The sequence below is a fragment of the Osmerus eperlanus genome, chromosome 20 (assembly GCF_963692335.1).
Source record: "Osmerus eperlanus chromosome 20, fOsmEpe2.1, whole genome shotgun sequence".
NCBI classification, from domain to species: Eukaryota; Metazoa; Chordata; class Actinopteri; order Osmeriformes; family Osmeridae; genus Osmerus; species Osmerus eperlanus.
In genome coordinates, this window is record NC_085037.1 from 1,263,450 (window position 1) to 1,283,218 (window position 19,769).

Genomic DNA, 19,769 nt, shown 5'->3' on the forward strand with positions numbered 1-19,769 from the left:
CCTTGCGTTCTCCCTGCGTTTTCACTGCCCTCTGCCTTGTGCCTAGTGTTCCTTGTCAGTCTCCCTGGGTGTGCGTCTGTGTTGGGGGACCTGTTTACATTTTGCTTAGCTTTTCTTTTTTTAAGTCCATGTTCATGAAGAGCCATGTTTTAGCATTTTTGGTTAGTACAGTTTTTCTCAATTGCTAAGACACATTTCTTGAATGTGTACTGTGTTTTCTCCAAACTCTATACACACATCTTCATACTTACACTGTTTTGGCCAAACCCTTGACTTTTGACCCAAAATCAAACACTGTAGTCAAAACCATATCATCTGTCATATAAACCTAACTTTGCATTCAAAATACACACAAAGCCCTCAAATAAATTCAACCTTCTGAATACCCTTTAGACACCGCTGGGAGGAATTGAAAACACTATTATAAAAAGGTTTTCAAGAACCATTGACTATAACGTGTCCCTGAATTCTAGATATGTTCCACCTCATGAGTTTGACATGATGTAAATCATAAAACTCACAATTACTGCAATTGTCCTTCTTACAGGCTGTTTATTTTCTATTTACATTATACAGCAATTGCATTTTGAGCTCTTGTTACTGTAGTGGTCACAGTATACAAATAGTAGTACTGTTAGTCAACAACACAAATGTATTGCTGTAAATTGTAATTTGGGGAACAAAGGCTAAGAAAACAAGGAAATAAACAAATAATTTTTACCTGGGTAACAGAGCTTGAGTACAGTACTGTTCATTGTGGGTCAGCATCCTATCTCTGACCAGGGTCAGGCCAAAGATTTTCCTCAACATCACAGGCAATGTTTTCTCTAGCCAAACAGCAGGGAAAATGCCCCTGAATGCCTGAGCCATCCCTGACAAGACTCAAGAGCAATGTCCCCACAAGCTTCTTCCATGGCTTGGAGAAGGTTGTTCTGTCATAGGGATTTCTGTCATAGTGTGGCATGGATCTCATTTGAGATTGTTGTTCTTCTTCCTCTTCCTCTGCCTCTTCCTCTCCCTTGTCCACCTCCTCTCATTTGGACAATTCTTCCTTTTCTTCTGATATTTGCGTCCATGATTTCAAAGTACAGATGAGCTTACCTTTGTATTCATTCCAAACCCCTGATTGCTTGTTGAGTATATTTGCTTGTTAGTGCTTACACATGGATAATTGGTTGTTAAGGGTGTTTGAATTGCGCTGTTTTGGGTTTACTTATCAAATGGCAGTGTTTTCTGAATGACATAATGGTGATAATTGTGTCCTAAAGTAAGAGGTGTGTTTAGACTTTTGCAAAGAAGTGTGAATGAACCTGAGAAATGTGTCAAAAATTGTAAATTGTGTTTAAAGATTGGGGTACATGGTCTTTATGCTGGGATTTGGCAAAATGGTTTTGTGGGGATGGCTTACACATACCATTTTTGTGTGTTAGCAATCGAGAAAAACTGTAAATATAGCAGTTCATATTGTTTAATTGTAACTTGTTTAACTACATGCTCTTATGGTTCTTCCCTTTGGGCACTTACTTTGGTTGTTCACAATGTGTGCTTCATGTTTTGGCTACTCGCAATGTTTTGTGGCTATCTCGTTGTTATGATCAGTGACCTATGCACTTTGTAAAGCTCTCTCTTGGAAGTCGCTTTGGATAAAAGCGTCTGCTAAATGAATAAATGTAAATGTAAATGTAAAGTGTAAGAGCGTCACAATGGTTCCTGGTATTCTCTCTGTAGCTTGATATCAATACATCTTTAAAATGTAGACAGACTGATATACCGTGTTTGCTTTTTAAAGGGGGGTGGAGTGGGGAGGGGAACATGTTTGTCTGGTTTATGCCTGCGGGAAAGAGTTTCGCTGTCACTGTCATTTCTTTCCACTGTGGACATTGGAATGTGGTTGCTGGAAATTTCCCTGTCATGTTCAGGCCTCCAGGTGATGCTCCTTTGACGTCTGACATAATTCAAAGAAACCGCTGGCACGAGAGTGCAACTCAGGCCGCTAATAGGAACAGAACCTAATTGAGATTGATTTTTCCTTCTGGGTGCCCTAAATTGTAGTCCTTATCTTGTGGGGTCAGATGGCTGAGCGGTTAGGGAGTCGGGCTATTAATCAGAAGGTTGTTGGTTTGATTCCCGGCCGTGCAAATGATGTTGTGTCCTTGGGCAAGGCACTTCACCCTACTTGCCTCGGGGAGAATGTCTCTGCACTTACTGTAAGTCGCTCTGGATAAGAGCATCTGCTAAATGACTAACAACCTTGTTGATCGGCAGTTTTTGCATGTATAGACAACCTAAAACACACATTATAGACACACACACAGTTGTATCCACTTTCTACACAAAAGAGTCATTAGATACTGTGGCAGTCAAGGGGCGTAGCCAAGAGCGAACAGCACAGCACTACTCAAAAGCACGATTTGTTGGATGAAATAGCAGGCGTTTATTTAAATAAAAGACCCCAAAAAACACAAAAAGAAATTAGATTCTTCCTTGGTCGAGGGAACGGTCTGGACTGGTCTGGCTGGTCTGTCTGGACCCCCCACATCAAGTTGTTCTAAACCAGTGGTGCTTAATCCTGGTCCTTGTGCCCCCCTGCCCCCATTAGATGTTTCCCTGCTCCAACACACCAGGTGACTGTTCCATAAAGGTCGCTCAAAAAACCTGGGATTAAAGTTCCAAACCTGACTTGAATCAACCCAACAAGTCAGTCGGGGTTTAAGCGGTTCCATAAAGGCCCATTCTAGTTCATCAATCCGACTAATTCGAGTCAGATTCAAGTATTGAACCTTTGGAAGGTTGCCAGTTCGATTCCCGGCCGTGCCAAATGACATTGTGTCCTTGGGCAAGGCACTTCACCCTACTTGCTTCGGGGGAATGTCCCTGTACTTACTGTAAGTCGCTCTGGATAAGAGCGTCTGCTAAATGACTAAATGTAAATGTAAGTAGCCAAGTTAATTGCGGGGGCACCATATTCTTAAGCAGCAGCCCGAGGCTGGAACATGGATCATATCGATCCACCACGGCAAAACGCAATGTTCACGGCCATGTGACTTCTCCCCGAAAGAACGTTCTCTTCAAACCGCGTAGGCCTACTATGACAGCTCCCTCATCCACCACCTCATCAAAATAAAATGACACGCCATGATTGACATGAACTATATGTAGGTTGAGGTCTGATTTTATAGACCTTTACTTCATTGATAACAAAAACCATAGGCCCACTAAACACATACAATGACTTTTTTGACATTGTTTTAAATAAATAGCCTACAATTAACCAATAATAACTTTTTTACATGGTTTTTGTATTGGGAAAATGGAGTATAGAGGCATGGATTTTGGTTTGTTTTTGCAATTGTACATGATTTATGACGATATGATAATTCTATTCGTTTTTCACAAACTACCGTAAATAAAAATTGGTTGGTATCATTCTGAAATCATTGTTCATCAGTTTGGTATCTCTCACCATAAAGATCAGCTATATGGGAGCAAATGTTCAAGAGTAGTTTTTCAGCATGGTCATGGTCAGAGTCCATCAAGAGAGTAAAAAACGCTCCACTAAGAAGGAGAAAATGGTAGCATGAGAGCATCAAGAAGACTCACGGAAAGAAAACGGGCCAAAAAATAGCACAAGGGACTGATATTTGGATGCTTTGAAGAACATGCTATCAGATGTAATGTAACAAGGACAACACACCATATTAGATTGGGGCAGGATATATTTGAATCACTTGTCAGTCTCACATGTCTCTTTTGATCATGCTGGAAGGCTGATGAGAGAATTCAGTAGAAAACCACAAAAAACATTTGAGAGCGCATGACTCCAAGTAGTACAGAGTGCATGTCTCAGAAACAACTAGAATATCTTATCCATAGATATATTTACTTCATTGATAACAAAAACCATAGGCCCACTAAACACATACAATGACTTTTTTGACATTGTTTTAAATAAATAGCCTACAATTAACCAATAATAACTTTTTTACATGGTTTTTGTATTGGGAAAATGGAGGATAGAGGCATGGATTTTGGTTTGTTTTTGCAATTGTACATGATTTATGACGATATAATAATTCTATTCGTTTTTCACAAACTACCGTAAATAAAAATTGGTTGGTATCATTCTGAAATCATTGTTCATCAGTGTTTAATGCATTCGCCTAAATGTTTTATTTGAGACCACAATTTATTTATTTTATTAAGAATATATATTTAAAGTAACTCATCTTTCTCTAGAGTATTGGGGAAATGCCCCACAAAGGACAGGAAAAACTTTGCCCAGAACCTGCTGTAGTGTGACAACCATACTCCCAGAAAGATCCCAGAAAAGGCACAGTATGATAACATGTGCCACAAAGTGCAACATGGAGTTGATTCTATGTGTGAAGAATAACTCAACTTCGCCATACTTGATCTGTGTCCCATTATTATGTACGATTGTGAAGTTGTTTCTATTTATGATTTTGAGTGGCATATATATATGCTAAAGCGAATAAAAAATGTTGTCCTCAAAATTAAAACATGAACAAGTCCATAATGGCCCAAGTTCTCTGTCAACCAAGTGAATAACTCAGTGCATATTAGCAGTTTGGTATCTCTCACCATAAATATCAGCTATATGGGAGCAAATGTTCAAGAGTAGTTTTTCAGCATGGTCATGGTCAGAGTCCATCAAGAGTGTAAAAAACGCTCCACTAAGAAGGAGAAAATGGTAGCATGAGAGCATCAAGAAGACTCATGGAAAGAAAACGGGCCAAAAAATAGCACAAGGGACTGATATTTGGATGCTTTGAAGAACATGCTATCAGATGTAATGTAGCAAGGACAACACACCATATTAGATGGGGGCAGGATATATTTGAATCACTCACTTGTCAGTCTCACATGTCTCTTTTGATCATGCTGGAAGGCTGATGAGAGAATTCAGTAGAAAACCACAAAAAACATTTGAGAGCGCATGACTCCAAGTAGTACAGAGTGCATGTCTCAGAAACAACTAGAATATCTTATCCATAGATATATATAAACATCTATCTACATATATATCTATGATATACTATCTTATCCATCTCTCTTAAAAGCTTGCTCATCCATTGATGAGGGTGTGCATTGATATGTCATAGGCAGTCAAATTGTCTTCCCCAAGTAGAAACACCCTTACCCAGACTACACTGGTCCTTAAAAAAGGATCCTCATTCTGGTCATTTGAAGGCAGGTGAGCTAATGGCAGTGAGGAGCAGATGTGATGTTGGAGCTAGAAACTAGTGGAGAGAGAGACATGCCCACGCCTGAGATACACACACACACACACACACAGAAACTGACAGGGAAACACCAGGGAAACACTAGGGCATGGCTATGGCCATGACAAACTACTTGTCAATCTCACATGACCCTTTGGTCATGCTAAAAGGATGACGAGAGAATTCAATAGAAAACCACATGTACAGAGTGTATGTAGTCACCATGCACTTCAAGCTTACGGAAAGTGTTGCTGAAAGGCCTCAGGAATGTCAACAAGTAATATTTGGAGAGGGAGGATTTCTTGTGGAAATCCTCCCTCTTGAGGACATCTGAAGCTTAGTATGGAAATGTGAGGGGGTTGTGGTTTTTCAAAAAAAACAAGCTCTATTTCGTAGCTTTTTTTATGCACTCTGGCACCTTAAGTATACATTATCTTAATAATTGAGAAATTGAAATGTGTAGTTCAAAAACTGTTGTTTTCTCCATTCATTTTTGTTTTCTTGCAGAATACATATACGGTTAAACAGATAGAGATACCCATACAGATAAGGGCATCTCTACCCTCTGAGCCCTCGACTGCTTGGATGGACAAAAGCCCCTTAACATCTAAACATCATTAGAGACCTCCCAATGTTACTTCTGTCAACTTGAAATGATTGCTTGCAACTAACTTGGGAGTCAGAAAAAGGGTGATCCGTATTTCCGGGTTACCTTTATGTGACGCTGAATTAATCTCCTCCATTGAACTCACCAAAAACCATTGTACATATTATTCTGGTAATTGCTTCCTTCTGCTTAGTTTACGGGAATGTTTTCTACTGGTGGCACGCATTCATGTTCATCGTGTCTCACGCATTACTGTACAAATAAAAATGACAATGCAGGAAACAAACACACAAACTTTTGTTGGGCGTCCAACAAATGCTTAGATGAAACATCCATGCGTGCATTAGTAAGTAAGTAGGTACATTTTATTTATAAAGCACACTCACAACACAGCAAGGCTGACCGAGGTGCCGAACAAAAGCACAAAAACAGTCATCCAAATACATTAAAATTGTGTTTACAAAAAACACTATAAAATACACAGTAAAACAAAATACAAAACAGTCAACAACAGAAAAACAAGCAACAGCACAACTCAAGTGGTGGGAAACGCCAGAACATAAAGGTGGATCTTAAGTCTGGATTTAAAATAGACAAAGACGGAGCCTGCTTAATAGACAGGGGAAGCTGATTCCACAGCTTAGGACCAGCAACTGCAAAGGCCCTATCACCTGTGCGTATGCAGCGTGATCGGGGAGTATGCAGGAAACAAATGCAGGAAACAAACACACAAACTTTTTTTGGGCGTCCAACAAATGTTTAGATGAAACATTCATGCGTGCATTAACATGCATGGGTCTGGGGAGTCGGGTTGGTTGAGCGGTTAGGGAACGTCGTGTCCGTTGGGCAAGGCACTTCACCCTACTTGCCTCGGGGGAATGTCCCTGTACTTACTGTAAGTCACTCTGGATAAGAGCGTCTGCTAAATGACTTAATGTAATGTAATGGGAAAGGTAGTGTGATGAATCTGATGAATGTGGTGAATGTGGATGACTGCTCAAACACACGGTGTGGAATATGGGCGTACTTTTTGATGCACAACTTCCTTTTGCCACAACCTTCATAAAAAACATATTACAAAAGTTCCATCTCAGAAATATTGCCTGTGTCAGGCCTTTTCTCTCTCTGCCTGATGCAGGAAGGCTTATTCACGCTTTCATTTCATCCAGGCTTGTTTATTGTAATTCCCTTTTTGCAGGTCTGCTGGCCAACTCGATGAAGAGGTTACAACACAAACAGAACTCAGCTCCAATCTCTAATTGATTTGATTATGTTAACCTTCAAAGCAGTGCATGGGCTGGCCCCAGTCTACACATGTGATCTGGCCACACCTCATATTCCCAATATCTTTGGTCGTCTGACTATCACTCTGTACCAGCCTCTGCAAATGAAAAACCATGGTTGGAAAGGCCTTCTCCCGCACTGCTCCTAAACTGTGAACTCATCACCTGTTTCCATCAGAAATGCTACTTCACTTGGACATTTGAAGAATTTGTGTCTGTTCTCATTGTTATTGCATAGTTTTTTTTTTTTTTTTACTGTTGAGCCTTGAGTGCAAGAAAGGCACATTACAAATAAAATGTATTATATCTGCCTGTATATTATATACCAATGGTGTACTGTAGCCCATTGTTTAACTGGGAATCACATTTAATCTGTAATTATGAAATAAAGATTGAATGTTATGAAATAACGTACAAATATGTATCCTGACTATCGTCTTCAGAATAAGGTGAACAGTAAGACATGTGAGCTGTTAATGTCCGGACAAACTTACCAAATATTAGCCGAAGTAAATCTCGCATGCCAAAATGATTTATAGCAGATTACAGATATCGTTTGTTCACATTAAACATTAACCTAGCTGGCCGAATGCATTCACAATCGTAGGAAATATTTCCTTATAGCATGAGAACACACACCCTTTTAACAAATAGGGGTTTAGCGCTGAAGAAAAACACAAACCTCAACGCGTTTACAGTGATATGCTGGAGGGACATATCTTATTTGTCCGTGGATTGGTCGTGTCCGCCCCTTGTTTACAGCACTGATTGTCAGTAAAGGGATGGAGAGAGGATTCGTCTTGGAAACATCTTTAAGTAGAGGTACAGGAAGTACAGGAAGAGAGTCATTATTGGAATGAGGAAATCATTTTCATGCAAAGTGTGATATCATAACCTAAAAGTGTGCTCAATAATTTCCTTAGCAATTGCACTTGTAGCACATGTAAGAAGCTTCAACATCCAGTTGGTCTGTGTTGCCGTAGCTCAAGACACCACAGTTCCCCAGAAGCAGAAAGGTATGGGGGAAGTAGGAAATCATTATTACCCATAAAACATCTAATATACGGATGACTTCTATGTTACTGACATTTACATGGAAATATTAAACTGAAGGAGACACACCCAGGGAAAGCGTTACAGATTACCTTTTAAAACAAAGAAAAGTCCAGATGAAACAGGTGACATTCTTCTCTCTTTAGTTACCCGGGTCACGATTTGCCAAGAGTACAAGAGCTACTGGGTAAAAATAAACTATTTAGCTCCAGCTAGTGGCTTCATTTTGTAGTACATTTCCTCGCTTTTTCATGACTACTTAAGAACAGCATCTTTTTCATGACTACATATTGATCATTTACATTTACGCACTGTAAAATGAATGCCATACTTTCACATTCGATTGAAATAATTCCCCAAGCCTACATAGACACACACCTTTACTCGTCAGCTAATTTTGACAGTAAAATAAAATAAAGAGACAAAGAATCATACGTAACATCAGTGTTGGGGTATCATAGTTCCTCAACTCACAGACAGAATAGAATTAAGGTACATTTACTGGATCAAAAACGTTTTAGATTGTTGAACTCAAAACAAATGCGAAAATGGTGGATAGACTGAGAGCCTCCAGTCCCGTGCCTTTCTCTCCTCAGTCTTGGTTTGATTATTTGTTTTTCGGACACTGGCAACAGTCCTGCGGACGGGCACCAATCACAGTTCACATCTTCTCCCTCTTCCCCTCCGGTTAGTCACTCATGGAATGATTCGGCTTATCACTGCTCACATCCTCTTTGGAACATTCAGGTGAACAGTCCCAGTTGCTCACTATCAGTTGATATTCATCATATCTCTCTCTCTCTGTGTGTCTTACAAAACCACCTTCAATTTTTTAATCCAGCATTCTGGTAACAATCCTCATAATGTCCATCTCTTCTCCTCCTCTCTCTATCCATTTCTCTCTCTCTCTATCTATCTATCTCTCTCTCTCTCTCTCTCTCTCCGTTCTCTCACTCATACTCAGCAATCAGAACCATCATGCCTATCCCAAACAGTAAGGCCACAATCTCCTTCACAGATTGGCCGAAACTGGAGCGGCCAACCAGGAGCTCCGGCAGGACGGTTACTGTGGCGATGTAAACAAAACCGCCAGCTGTGAACGGCAGGATCCAGGCGGTGGCGGCCGCACCCACCCCTTCGGCCAATAGGGAGCAAGCTGTGCCGGCCAGCGCCCCCAGGGCTGTCAGCAGCTGCAGACACATTGCCTGATTGGGAAACAGAGGAAATACAAGTGTCTCCTATTAAACAAAACCAGCATTTGTTTCCCCAGATTCTTCACAAGCACACAATCTATACATGTATATCTAAACATAGTCTTCACTGTAACATTGCTCCAGCTAAAGCTCCGATCTGTTCCTGAGGTCGGTATCTGTTGCTGGTGGGTCAGGGTTCATATTTGTTGCTGGTGGGTTATGGTTAAGATCTGTTGCTGGTGGGTTATGGTTAACATCTGTTGCTGGTGGGTTATGGTTAACGTGTTGCTGGTGGGTTATGGTTAACATCTGTTGCTGGTGGGTTATGGTTAACATGTGTTGCTGGTGGGTTATGGTTAACATGTGTTGCTGGTGGGTTATGGTTAACATGTGTTGCTGGTGGGTTATGGTTAACGTGTTGCTGGTGGGTTATGGTTAACATCTGTTGCTGGTGGGTTATGGTTAACATCTGTTGCTGGTGGGTTATGGTTAACATGTGTTGCTGGTGGGTTATGGTTAACATGTGTTGCTGGTGGGTTATGGTTAACATGTGTTGCTGGTGGGTTATGGTTAACATGTGTTGCTGGTGGGTTATGGTTAACATGTGTTGCTGGTGGGTTATGGTTAACATGTGTTGCTGGTGGGTTATGGTTAACATGTGTTGCTGGTGGGTTATGGTTAACATCTGTTGCTGGTGGGTTATGGTTAACATGTGTTGCTGGTGGGTTATGGTTAACATCTGTTGCTGGCGGGTTATGGTTAACATCTGTTGCTGGTGGGTTATGGTTAACATGTGTTGCTGGCGGGTTATGGTTAACATCTGTTGCTGGTGGGTCAGGGTTAACATGTGTTCCTGATGTTACCTTTTTCTTGGTGCAGCCAGACTGGATGAGGATGGCAAAGTCTCCGATCTCATGTGGGACCTCATGCAGCAGGATGGTGACTGTGGTCACGGCGCCCACAGCAGGCCCCACCAGGAAGGACGCCCCTATGGCCAGGCCATCCGTGAAGTTGTGGGTGAAGTCAGCTGCCAGGTTCAGGTAGCCCGACACCTTGATGTCTGTCCACACAGTACAGAGGTCCAAATATATATCTAATAATAATAATGTATTACGTATATGAGTCTCATCTCTCCAGAGGGGATAGAAATAATTACACTTGGATCTAGTTGCCGCTGTTCCTGGTATCTGGATTTATTTCAGATTGAAACAACAAAAAAGACTGAAATTTGTCAAACTGAGAAGTAAAAGAACCATTACCAGTGATTTTCTCCTCTTCTTGATCAGCAGGCTTCTCTTTTTTGCTTTCTTTTCCTTCCTCCTTCTCTTCCTTCTCCTTCTTCTCCTCCTTCTCCTCCTCTCCATTGCTCTCCTTCGCCTTAGGAGCAGCTTGACATGAAAGACAGGATGTAGGTTTACGGCTTCATTCTGGAAGAGACTGCTGCTCAAACACGTTTGATTACATTCACAGTCTGGGCCCAGCATTAGCCTAACCAGAGGGCTTGACTTAATTCTGCCCGACGACAACAAGAAGACTTTTGATTAGTCTTTGTTTTGATTGGTCGCCGTGGCCGAGGACTCTGCCTACCATGGGAGTGGGAGTGGCCATGTCCGTCGCCACCCTTCAGGAGACGAACAAACTTCTCGACCACCAGGAAGGCAACGATGCCCCCTAGTACCCAGAGGCCCACAGACATCATGTGACCATGGGCAGCACCTATGAGGAGACGGTTCAGGTATAGAGAGTTGTTTGAGCTCGGTGTGTCTTTTGGTCGTCTACATGATAAGTGGTTGTGTTATAAGCAAACGTTGCATTTGGATATGTAATACATCAGCACCGTGGGAGTGTCCGTGGTCATGTGACTCCTCACTCTCGTGAGAATGGCCGTGTCCCTCGTCGCCATGGTGAGAGTGGGGCTCTGTGGATGAGAAAGGAAGGGGAGAATGAGAGAGGGAGAATGAGAGAGGAAGAATGAGAGAGGAAGAATGAGAGAGAGGAGGAATGAGAGAGGAAGTATGAGAGAGAGAATGAAGGAGGGAGAATGAAAGAGAGGGAGAATGAGAGAAAGGGAGAATGAGAGAGGGAGAAAGAGAGAGATGTTTGTCAGTAACTGTGACGTGAATCACTGTAATAATTGGCATTGTAATCCCCCCCCAAAAAAACGGGAAACTCTGCTTCTCCGCAATGATTTTTTGTTCAAACAACAGATCGGTCGTCTTAGTTTCAGATACGCACCCAGAGCATGGGGAATGAGGTGCAGGAAGGCATCTCCGAGCAGGCCTCCAGAGGCGAAGCTGAGCAGGACCTTGAGCAGGTTCTGGTGCTGGTCTGTGTTGGACTGGACCGGGATCAGGAAGAGGATGAGGAACGGAGCAGCGCTGATCAGCAGAGTGGCTCCGATGGCCTGGTGAGGGGGGGGGGGAGGCGGGTGACGTAGGAATGGAGAATGGTTAGAGAAGAGGGGGGGGGGGGGGTTGAGGAGTAGGGGAACGAGAGGGAATAAAAGAACATTGAGGAGGAGAAGTAAGAGAGGGAGTGAGAGATAAAAAGGGAGAGAAAGTTAAAGGGAAAGAAAGAAAGAATGAGGGAAATATGTGTCTCGGGGGAAATATTCATCATCATGTGCATCCACTAAGGTAAGCGAGCCACAACCAATACTCATATAGGCCGGGTTTCCCAGATTCGTTAAGAAGCTCTTAACACCAAGAGCTTCTTCTAGAACGCTCTTAGAACTCTCCTAAGAACCTCTTGGCGTTAAGAGCTTCTTAACGAATCTGGGAAACCCGGCCATAGTCAGTCACATAAAGCCAGATACGAAACTCAGCAACAGACTGTCTGTGGAGAGAGCTGTTTGTAGAAGATGAAAGCAGTATGATTGCTGGCGTATCTAGGGTTTTGTTTAACCTGCAGACAGAGCAGTGTTTGCTCAGGGCCTGAGGAGGTGAGGCACAGCAACAACAGAGGATCACATGAAGTCAAAAAGGACAGAACACAGGCTGCAAAAAGACTCCCCTGCATTACTAACAGTCAGTGGTCTTCAACCCTGCTCCTCAGGGCCCATGTCCTGCATTCAAACGAATGGTCGTTATCGGGCTTCTGTTGAGCTTGATAACGACTCATTCATTTGAGTCGGGTGTGTTGGAGCAGGGAAACATCTAAAACATGCAGGGCAGGGGGTCCCTGAGGAACAGGGTTGAAGACCGCCGAGTTAGACCACAAATATGAGCTTGTTCTATTGCGCACACGCGCACACACACACACACACACACACTGACTGACTGACTCATTCCTTCTCTCTGGCCCATTTATTCCTTTGGTCAGCAAGGCCAGACACTCATCCATCCATCTGTCCGTCCGGATGTCGAGTACACACCTGCATCCACAGCTCCACCATGTCTCTCTTCTCTCCCTCGGCCACTCTCTTCACCCTCTCTCCCCCACGAGCGTGCCCGTGGTCGTGGGCGTGCCCGTGGTCGTGAGCGTGCCCGTGGTCGTGAGCGTGCCCGTGGTCGTGAGCGTGCCCGTGGTCGTGAGCGTGCCCGTGGGCCTCCTCTGGTGATGGGAGGTTGGCCTCTGCGGTCCACTTGCTTGCCCCTTGGTGCAACTTGGGCTGACCGCCATGAGAGTGACCATGGCAACCGCCGCTGCCGTGGGAGTGGGCGTGGTCCCCGTGGGAGTGAGCAGTGGTTAGCTGGGTGACTAGCAGCACAATCGCGGATGTCAAAACGGTCAATGCTAGCAGACTTCTGTGTTGATGGTGACCCATTTTCTCACCTGCGACAGAGAGACATGACATGATAACAAATGAAAACTGAAAGTATTACTACGTGCACGTACGTACATCACTGTTTGCTGACTTGCTTGCTGACATTTGGCTTTGAGATGAGGTTAAAGCTGAGTGTAAAAGTTGTGCATTTTGTGCAATTTTCCCCACTGGCTCCCATCCTGAATTCCCATAATCCCACAGCTATGAGATACAAATACAACAGAAGCCCTCAGTATGTACGAAGCAACACATGAGACGTTGCACACACGACATCAGCTCTTCACTACAGATGAAGAGACAAAGACTATCCATAGCTAGTTAGCCAAGTGGCTAGCAGCAAAGCAAAACTTAGTTACTTAGAGTCTAACTACTCAGAGAACGAATGGCTGGATAACAAACTGGGTGAAGTTTGCAATGCAAACAAACTCGGATGAGCTTCACGACCTGTGTTTAAAGGATAGCTAATCTGATCTTTTTTAAGTAGATACGCAAACAATGGAAGATACAGGATGCAACTGGGCTAGTAATTGAGTTAGGCTATTGATGAGCTACTTGGCTAGGACTATCTAGATAGCTAGCAAACATGTTTATGCAGCACACTCGCCAACAACCTTCTGGCAACATAGACCAGTCAAACTCACCAGTAAAGTACAGATGTGTGGCGGCAAATGTTTTTTAAAGCTGTGCCGTCTATAACGCGTGGTATTTATATTACTAACGCCGATCTGTGGCAAAGAAGCTAGGGCGCTTTCACAGACGTGGCATTTGGTCAACTCATTCCGATCTCGCGTGATGTCGTTCACTTGAGAAACAAACAGGTACGCGTGTCAAAACACCGCGAGATAACTGTGAGCGCTCCAGCATCCTCATCCTGAAACAGAGCAGGATGCAGCAGAAAACCTCGCGGATAGTAAAAAACTCCTACACGGTTTCTGTGCTCTCTGAGCAAAATAATGCATTACAGCTCTTGGTAATATTTTAATATATTCAATTAGGTTCGTTGTCCCACAGTCTTTATTTGGCATCTTACATAAAAAGTTACACAGTGATAGCTATTTTCTCTAGGGGTCTAGCTGTCCTGGTCCTCAAGAATAGAGATACTTCCTTCTTGTGATAGAAATTAGTGTGCACCACGACACCTCACACTGGAAAAATATTCAAGGCGAGACAGAACAGACACAAAAATGTATACGGCCCAAATGGCAGTAACTTAGCCTACACAGTCATTTTTGTTTACAATTCTGAAAATATTCTCCCTGTAAATCACTCAACTTTCCACAACCACTAAAGCAAATGAGACGCAAAACGTTGATTTTTTGTATTTTACTATTAACTAACTTTTATAAAACGTATAAGGATATACATACTCAACATAAATGAGTGAATAGTGTGTGTATATCGTCTGTGTGGCTGGGAAGTCTAATTCAAGTTCACACCCTCTGAGACACACAGCTGCCTGGTCTGCTCACCCAGGGGACCCCAGCTGACCCGGGGTGACCCCATGTGACCCCTGGACCTGAGCGGGAAGGGAGACCCCATTGTACAGATGCAAATCAGGGGACCGATTCAACACCCCACAATTCGATTAGACATCTGCATATTGAGCATCTGTCCTCCCCAAATCTGCCGATACCCCCCCCCCCTCTTTTCTCTCCCCCAGCTCCCACCCCCTGGGGGCAGCCTGTGTCCCTCCCCCAGCCCCCACCCCTTCGCCCCCATCGCTCCCAATGACCCTGTTAGACCTGGGGACAATCGCTGATCCTGCCCCGGCGACGTTACAACAAGAGTTCAAGGTAAATGTCCTTTTCTCTGTCCGTCAGCCCTGTGCCTGAGCCTGGCCCTGGGCTCGGGCTAATCGTATGCACCGCGCTTTCATCTGCTTTCTCACAGTTTTGTCAGACCTGTCGGAGGGGGTGCGTGACTTAGCCGCGACCATGGAACCTTTCAGACCCGCTCGCCTCAAATCAATTCCTGAGGCTCCTTTTGCAGCCGATTCATTCAGAGGAATTCCTCTTTTCTCGTTTGGGATTCGTTGAGAAACATTCATTCATTTGTTTGTTCATTCATTCACCATGGTTGGAATGATTGGAAAGGATGTTGAGTTTAAAGTTACACAGAAACAGACACATGGTCAGGACAACTTTTTAAGGTTGAGATTTTAGAAAAAGTATTTAAAACATCCTATATAGCATTTCTTTCATATTACAATATTTTCTATGTCATAGTTAAACATTCCTAAAATCAAGAGAAGGAAGCAACACTGAATGTCCTCTAGTGTAACATGTTGGATTATTGTAGAGATGACCATGGATTTTCCTATCTTTCAGGTCACAATAATACAATAATGATACAAATTGATATATTAACAAGAAAGGATTTATGCCTAAACGTACACATTGACATTGTTTTATTACATCAATGTTTCAATATACATGGGTGTTTTTTCAGGCAACAAGTTAAGCTGTTAGGTTAGCTAAGCTATTCAGAACACATTTGTCTAAGGAGATGGACAGTAAAGTTATTTGAATTGAATACAAAAATCAAGCCAAATTAAACCCAAAGTACAAGACCCAAAGGTTCAGTGGGGTTTGGTTTTGAACTCTTGTCACAATGAAGGTGTCCGGAAACAAGGCAAGGGGAGTGTTGATGGAGATGAACCATCTCTCTCGATTTGAAACAAAACGCACGCCAGACATTATTAGCTTTGAGAACCATGTTAACATCAAAGAACATTTTGCTCAATATTCACTGAGTGAGTCCATCCCTTAAAAGTGAAAAAAAAAATCAAAATTGTAGATTGAGATGTCAAAATCAAAGGAGATCATTTCGTCTGTCGTGGAGCCCTGCCTCTCTTTTCTCCCGCTGCGTATCTATTTGTAGCAACAACGCAATATCAAACGCTTTGGAGCCTCATAGTCTTGCTCTGGGTGGCGTTTCTCCACAGTTCCAAAACACAAGGCCTTACTACGCTGTCATGGCATGGCTTATGGCTGTCTTTAATCCTATTACTGTGGGACATGCTCTGTGGATTCATGACCTGCCCTATCTGTGTTGGGTTGGAGGGAGCTGTGCATGCTGGGTTGTTCATCCCAGAGGCCTGGATGTCTGGGGGCCTGGGTGTTGTAGCACAAATTGCATTGTAAGATACCCACCCTCCTCCTCCTCCACTGTGTGTCATAACGTGTTACTCACCGGTTTTGATTTTTGGAAATCTTAATTGACTAGTTGCTTGCCAGGTTGGTTCTAGAACCTTGTAGATGTGGGTTCTACAACGTGCCTATAGATGTGTATGAGTTTAAAAACAGATGAACAGAGAAGACCCAAATGTTGACATTATTTAATATGTAATACTTTATTTGGAGTTAGTTTATGAAACTCCCAATATTGTACTCTCACTTCCCAGATTCCAGGCAAAAAATATATCTTTGCTACGTCGAGCTTGGATTTGGAGACATCAGCCTCTTTCATTGTCTGGGACTCAAAAGGCGACCGGAATGAGCAGATAGCAGATTGTTTTCCTAAAGTATCACTTATTTGTCCGTAGCTTGTACACACACACACACACACACACACACACACACAAACACACACAGCCTTTTGCGGTCTTTTCAATAGTCACATTTGCGTGGACATTGACCAGAGTCAATTGCCTGTCAAATGCTACGTGTGATTAGGCCCCAGTGGACGTCCAGCCTAATGTGGGTAGCTTCTCTCAGAGCCTGGTCAACAGGCCCGTTCACTGAACCCCCACGCCCTCTCACCCCCTTGCCCTCTTCCTCTTGCCCCCCTGCTCTCCCTCTCTCTCTCTCTCTCCAATGTCTTTTCCTGTCACCCCCTCTCTCCTCCAGGTTCTCCCCCTCCTGGCCCTTCCCTCCCCTGCCCTCCCCTCTCACCCTCCTCGCCCTCCCCCTCTCTCCCACGATTCCCTCTCACTGCCTCCCTGATTCCATCTCACCGCCCAGTTCAATGTTAATCCAGTGGTGTCCAGTTGAACAGCCTGCCCACGTAAAAAAAAGAAGCAACGCACCCCCACATCTCCTTCTTCCTTCTTTCCGTTCCTCCTTCTTTTCACACCGTGGACTCCTCTTGTGTGCTGTCCAGCTGGCTGTGACCTGTGACCTCCTCACCCTCACTCCTGACCCCTGGACCCGTTCCCACGCCACGCCCTTTTGTGTGGTCCGTGCCATGGCAACGCAGCGGTCACCGCTGCCACGGTAACAGATGGACAGGGCCCTGGAAATAACTTCATTCAACCGAGCCGTGGACAATCTGCCCTGGGTACACCCTCCTGCCACCCCACCCCCCTCCCCCGCCCACCCTTCTCCTCATCCTTTTTTAAACACACACCCACTGCTAAAATCCCCTTCCACCTATGACACTCCCTCCCCCCTTCCTATCCCCCTTACACTCATTCCTCAGCAGGCTTCTTGGTCATGCGATCTGATAAAGTCATTACCACGGCGATCTTGAAATCGGCCTGGCACATATACACGCAAACATACAAGGAGATAAGAATTAGGAGTTGTCCACGCAGCTAGCTGTACCAGGAGCAGCAGTGTGTGTCCGATGAATCCTGTTACACAGCACTGCTGGTGTTTACGAGGCTGTGGGAGTGGGCACTCTTCATCTGATAGTTGTAATTATCTCAGCTACTTTTACAAGCCCGATTGTCTTGCCCGCATCCTCCCAAGCAGGAGGGCTGTAAAGAGACATATTCTGGCCACAGGGGTTTGTTTGCTACTTGAAAAACAAGTGCTTTTAAAAGAATGGTGTCTTTTAGATGGCCAATAAGGTTCGAGGCAGAAAATGAACTGTGCTGGATGTGTTTGTGTTTTCCTCTGGGCTTTCACTTGAGCCGGATTCTAGGACATGGCTGTGAGGAGGAACAGAGAGAGGCTGTGTGATGGTTGGTTGTGAATAGGACTGGATGCTGAAAAGGAGAGACAGTTTGTGTTGTCAAAACACACACTTGTCTCTGTGAAGAGAGGTCTGATCCACTACGACCTTTCACCTCCCTTTCCGGGTAAACAAACAAACAAACAAACAAACAAAATGGCTTCCTTTCATGCTTGCACCGATCTAACGAAGTTCTGAAACTATTAAACAACTCCAAAATAGACTGTATAATTATGTAATTTTGTATTGTACAAACATCTCTATTCACAATTGTATTACTACTTAACCTTAAAGAAGCGGTTTACATTTAATTTGATTAAACTAAAAGAGGAAGAGTTGTTTAATGACATTTAACAGGAGATTCAAATGTGGTGGGACACATTTAGTACAACGTAACAGGCCCACCAACCAGGGGGGCTGACCATTCAAAAGAAATCACACAGGCGAAGCCACTTATACAATTTAGGATTTTGTGTCCCTCCATTTCGCATCTGCATCACTATCTTTCCCCTTTCGCTGCCCCCACTTCTTCCTCCCTCCCCCTCCTACCCTCCCTCCCTACCCCTCTCTCACCCAGTTCATTGTACCAAAGGAGATTTTCTCCATTGAGGCCCAGTCTCTTAGGTAACCCCAATGCTGCATGAAATGAGGAGAGAGAGAGAGAGAGAGAGAGAGAGAGAGAGAGAGAGAGAGAGAGAGAGATTGAGAGAGGGGGGGACAGAGGGGGCGGAGAAAGAGAGTAAAGGAAATTGAAAGACAGGAGGAGGAACGGTCAGAAAGGGTGGAAGACGGAGAGGGAGAAGGACGCAAGCTCAAAGAGTGAAGCAGCAAGTGCAAAAGATTTGAAAGCAGAACACGAGCGGTCAGAAGTAGGAACCAGAACTCAAATGAAAGAAGACTTGAGGAGGAAGATCAACTGCATAGTCTACCAGCGAGGGATTTCGAAATGTTCTTGTGACAAGTATTCAGTCTTGGGAAGGAAAGATTTTAGGCCTCCACAAGGCCCGGTATTTTATTTTCTGTCTCTCTCTGAGCAGAGACTGATTTGCTTCTAGTTTAGGATCCCTGAATGAGTCTCACAAGTACCAGTACCAGTAGTGATGCTACCAGGTGGATCCAGCCATGCTTTGTGAGGTGGGCTGAAGCTTGTCTCACAGCGGCAGCGGCTGATAGGTTTAGTCTGGGGGTTAGAGGTCGGGGAGCGTCCCAGTATTGACGGAGCTCTGGACAAGACACCAGGACTAACCAGCACACAGAATCAGATGACTTGCTTCTATCCTAATGCAACTTTGAAAAGGGCTTTCCGGTAGGATGGGGAAAGTGTTTATTTGGTGGTGTTGGTCACTGAACAGCAGATGGCAGGCCTGTTGCTGTTGACTTAGAGACGTTTCTGAAAAGATTTAATCTGGAGAAGTTGAGCAGTGCAGCGATTGTTCAGAATTTGTCTGACTAGGTAATAGAACTAATGTTTAACCAAATATGCATTTTTAATTGAAATGAAATGTAAATATTTGCACAATAGACATTTTTTTTTTGTATGTATTACCATTGATTGTCATTTACTATCATTTATTACCTGACACTGGGTAAAGTTGTTTTTAACAAACAGAGCCTTTATCTTTGAGGGCAGTTTCTCTGTCAGAGGCCAAGCTGCCCTCCAGCTCAGTAGTGTTCGGCACATGGAACCGCAAATGGCTGTCTGTGAGCACATCCTCACAGAAACCCCAA

The 19,769-nt window shown here is 43.8% G+C and overlaps 1 protein-coding gene across 2 annotated transcripts; it reads right to left on the reverse strand.

Annotated features, from left to right (window-relative positions):
• Positions 1 to 7,645: 7,645 nt before the first annotated feature.
• On the reverse strand, positions 7,646 to 13,936 carry slc39a7 (solute carrier family 39 member 7). 2 transcript variants are annotated; one of them, XM_062486657.1, is made up of 9 exons: positions 13,787 to 13,936; positions 12,856 to 13,153; positions 12,753 to 12,819; positions 11,615 to 11,783; positions 11,217 to 11,297; positions 10,967 to 11,095; positions 10,639 to 10,767; positions 10,243 to 10,439; positions 7,646 to 9,391 (listed from the first exon to the last, which is right to left on the reverse strand). In XM_062486657.1, exons 2-9 carry the CDS (start codon positions 13,143 to 13,145, stop codon positions 9,137 to 9,139), a joined length of 1,317 nt encoding a protein of 438 aa, XP_062342641.1. In that variant the 5' UTR covers positions 13,146 to 13,153; positions 13,787 to 13,936; the 3' UTR covers positions 7,646 to 9,136. The 2 variants fall into 2 exon arrangements, with proteins under 2 accessions (XP_062342641.1, XP_062342640.1); XM_062486656.1 differs by having other exon boundaries at positions 12,753 to 13,153.
• Positions 13,937 to 19,769: the final 5,833 nt, after the last annotated feature.

Excerpts from the sequence above, each read along its gene's own strand:
- slc39a7 (XM_062486656.1), bottom strand. The coding sequence starts at position 13,145 with ATGGGTCACCATCAACACAGAAGTCTGCTAGCATTGACCGTTTTGACA. Across the intron at positions 11,096-11,216 it reads TGACCACGGACACTCCCACG|GTGCTGCCCATGGTCACATG; the intron begins GTGCTGATGTAT and ends GTCTCCTCATAG. Across the intron at positions 9,392-10,242 it reads CTGGCTGCACCAAGAAAAAG|GCAATGTGTCTGCAGCTGCT; the intron begins GTAACATCAGGA and ends TTTCCCAATCAG.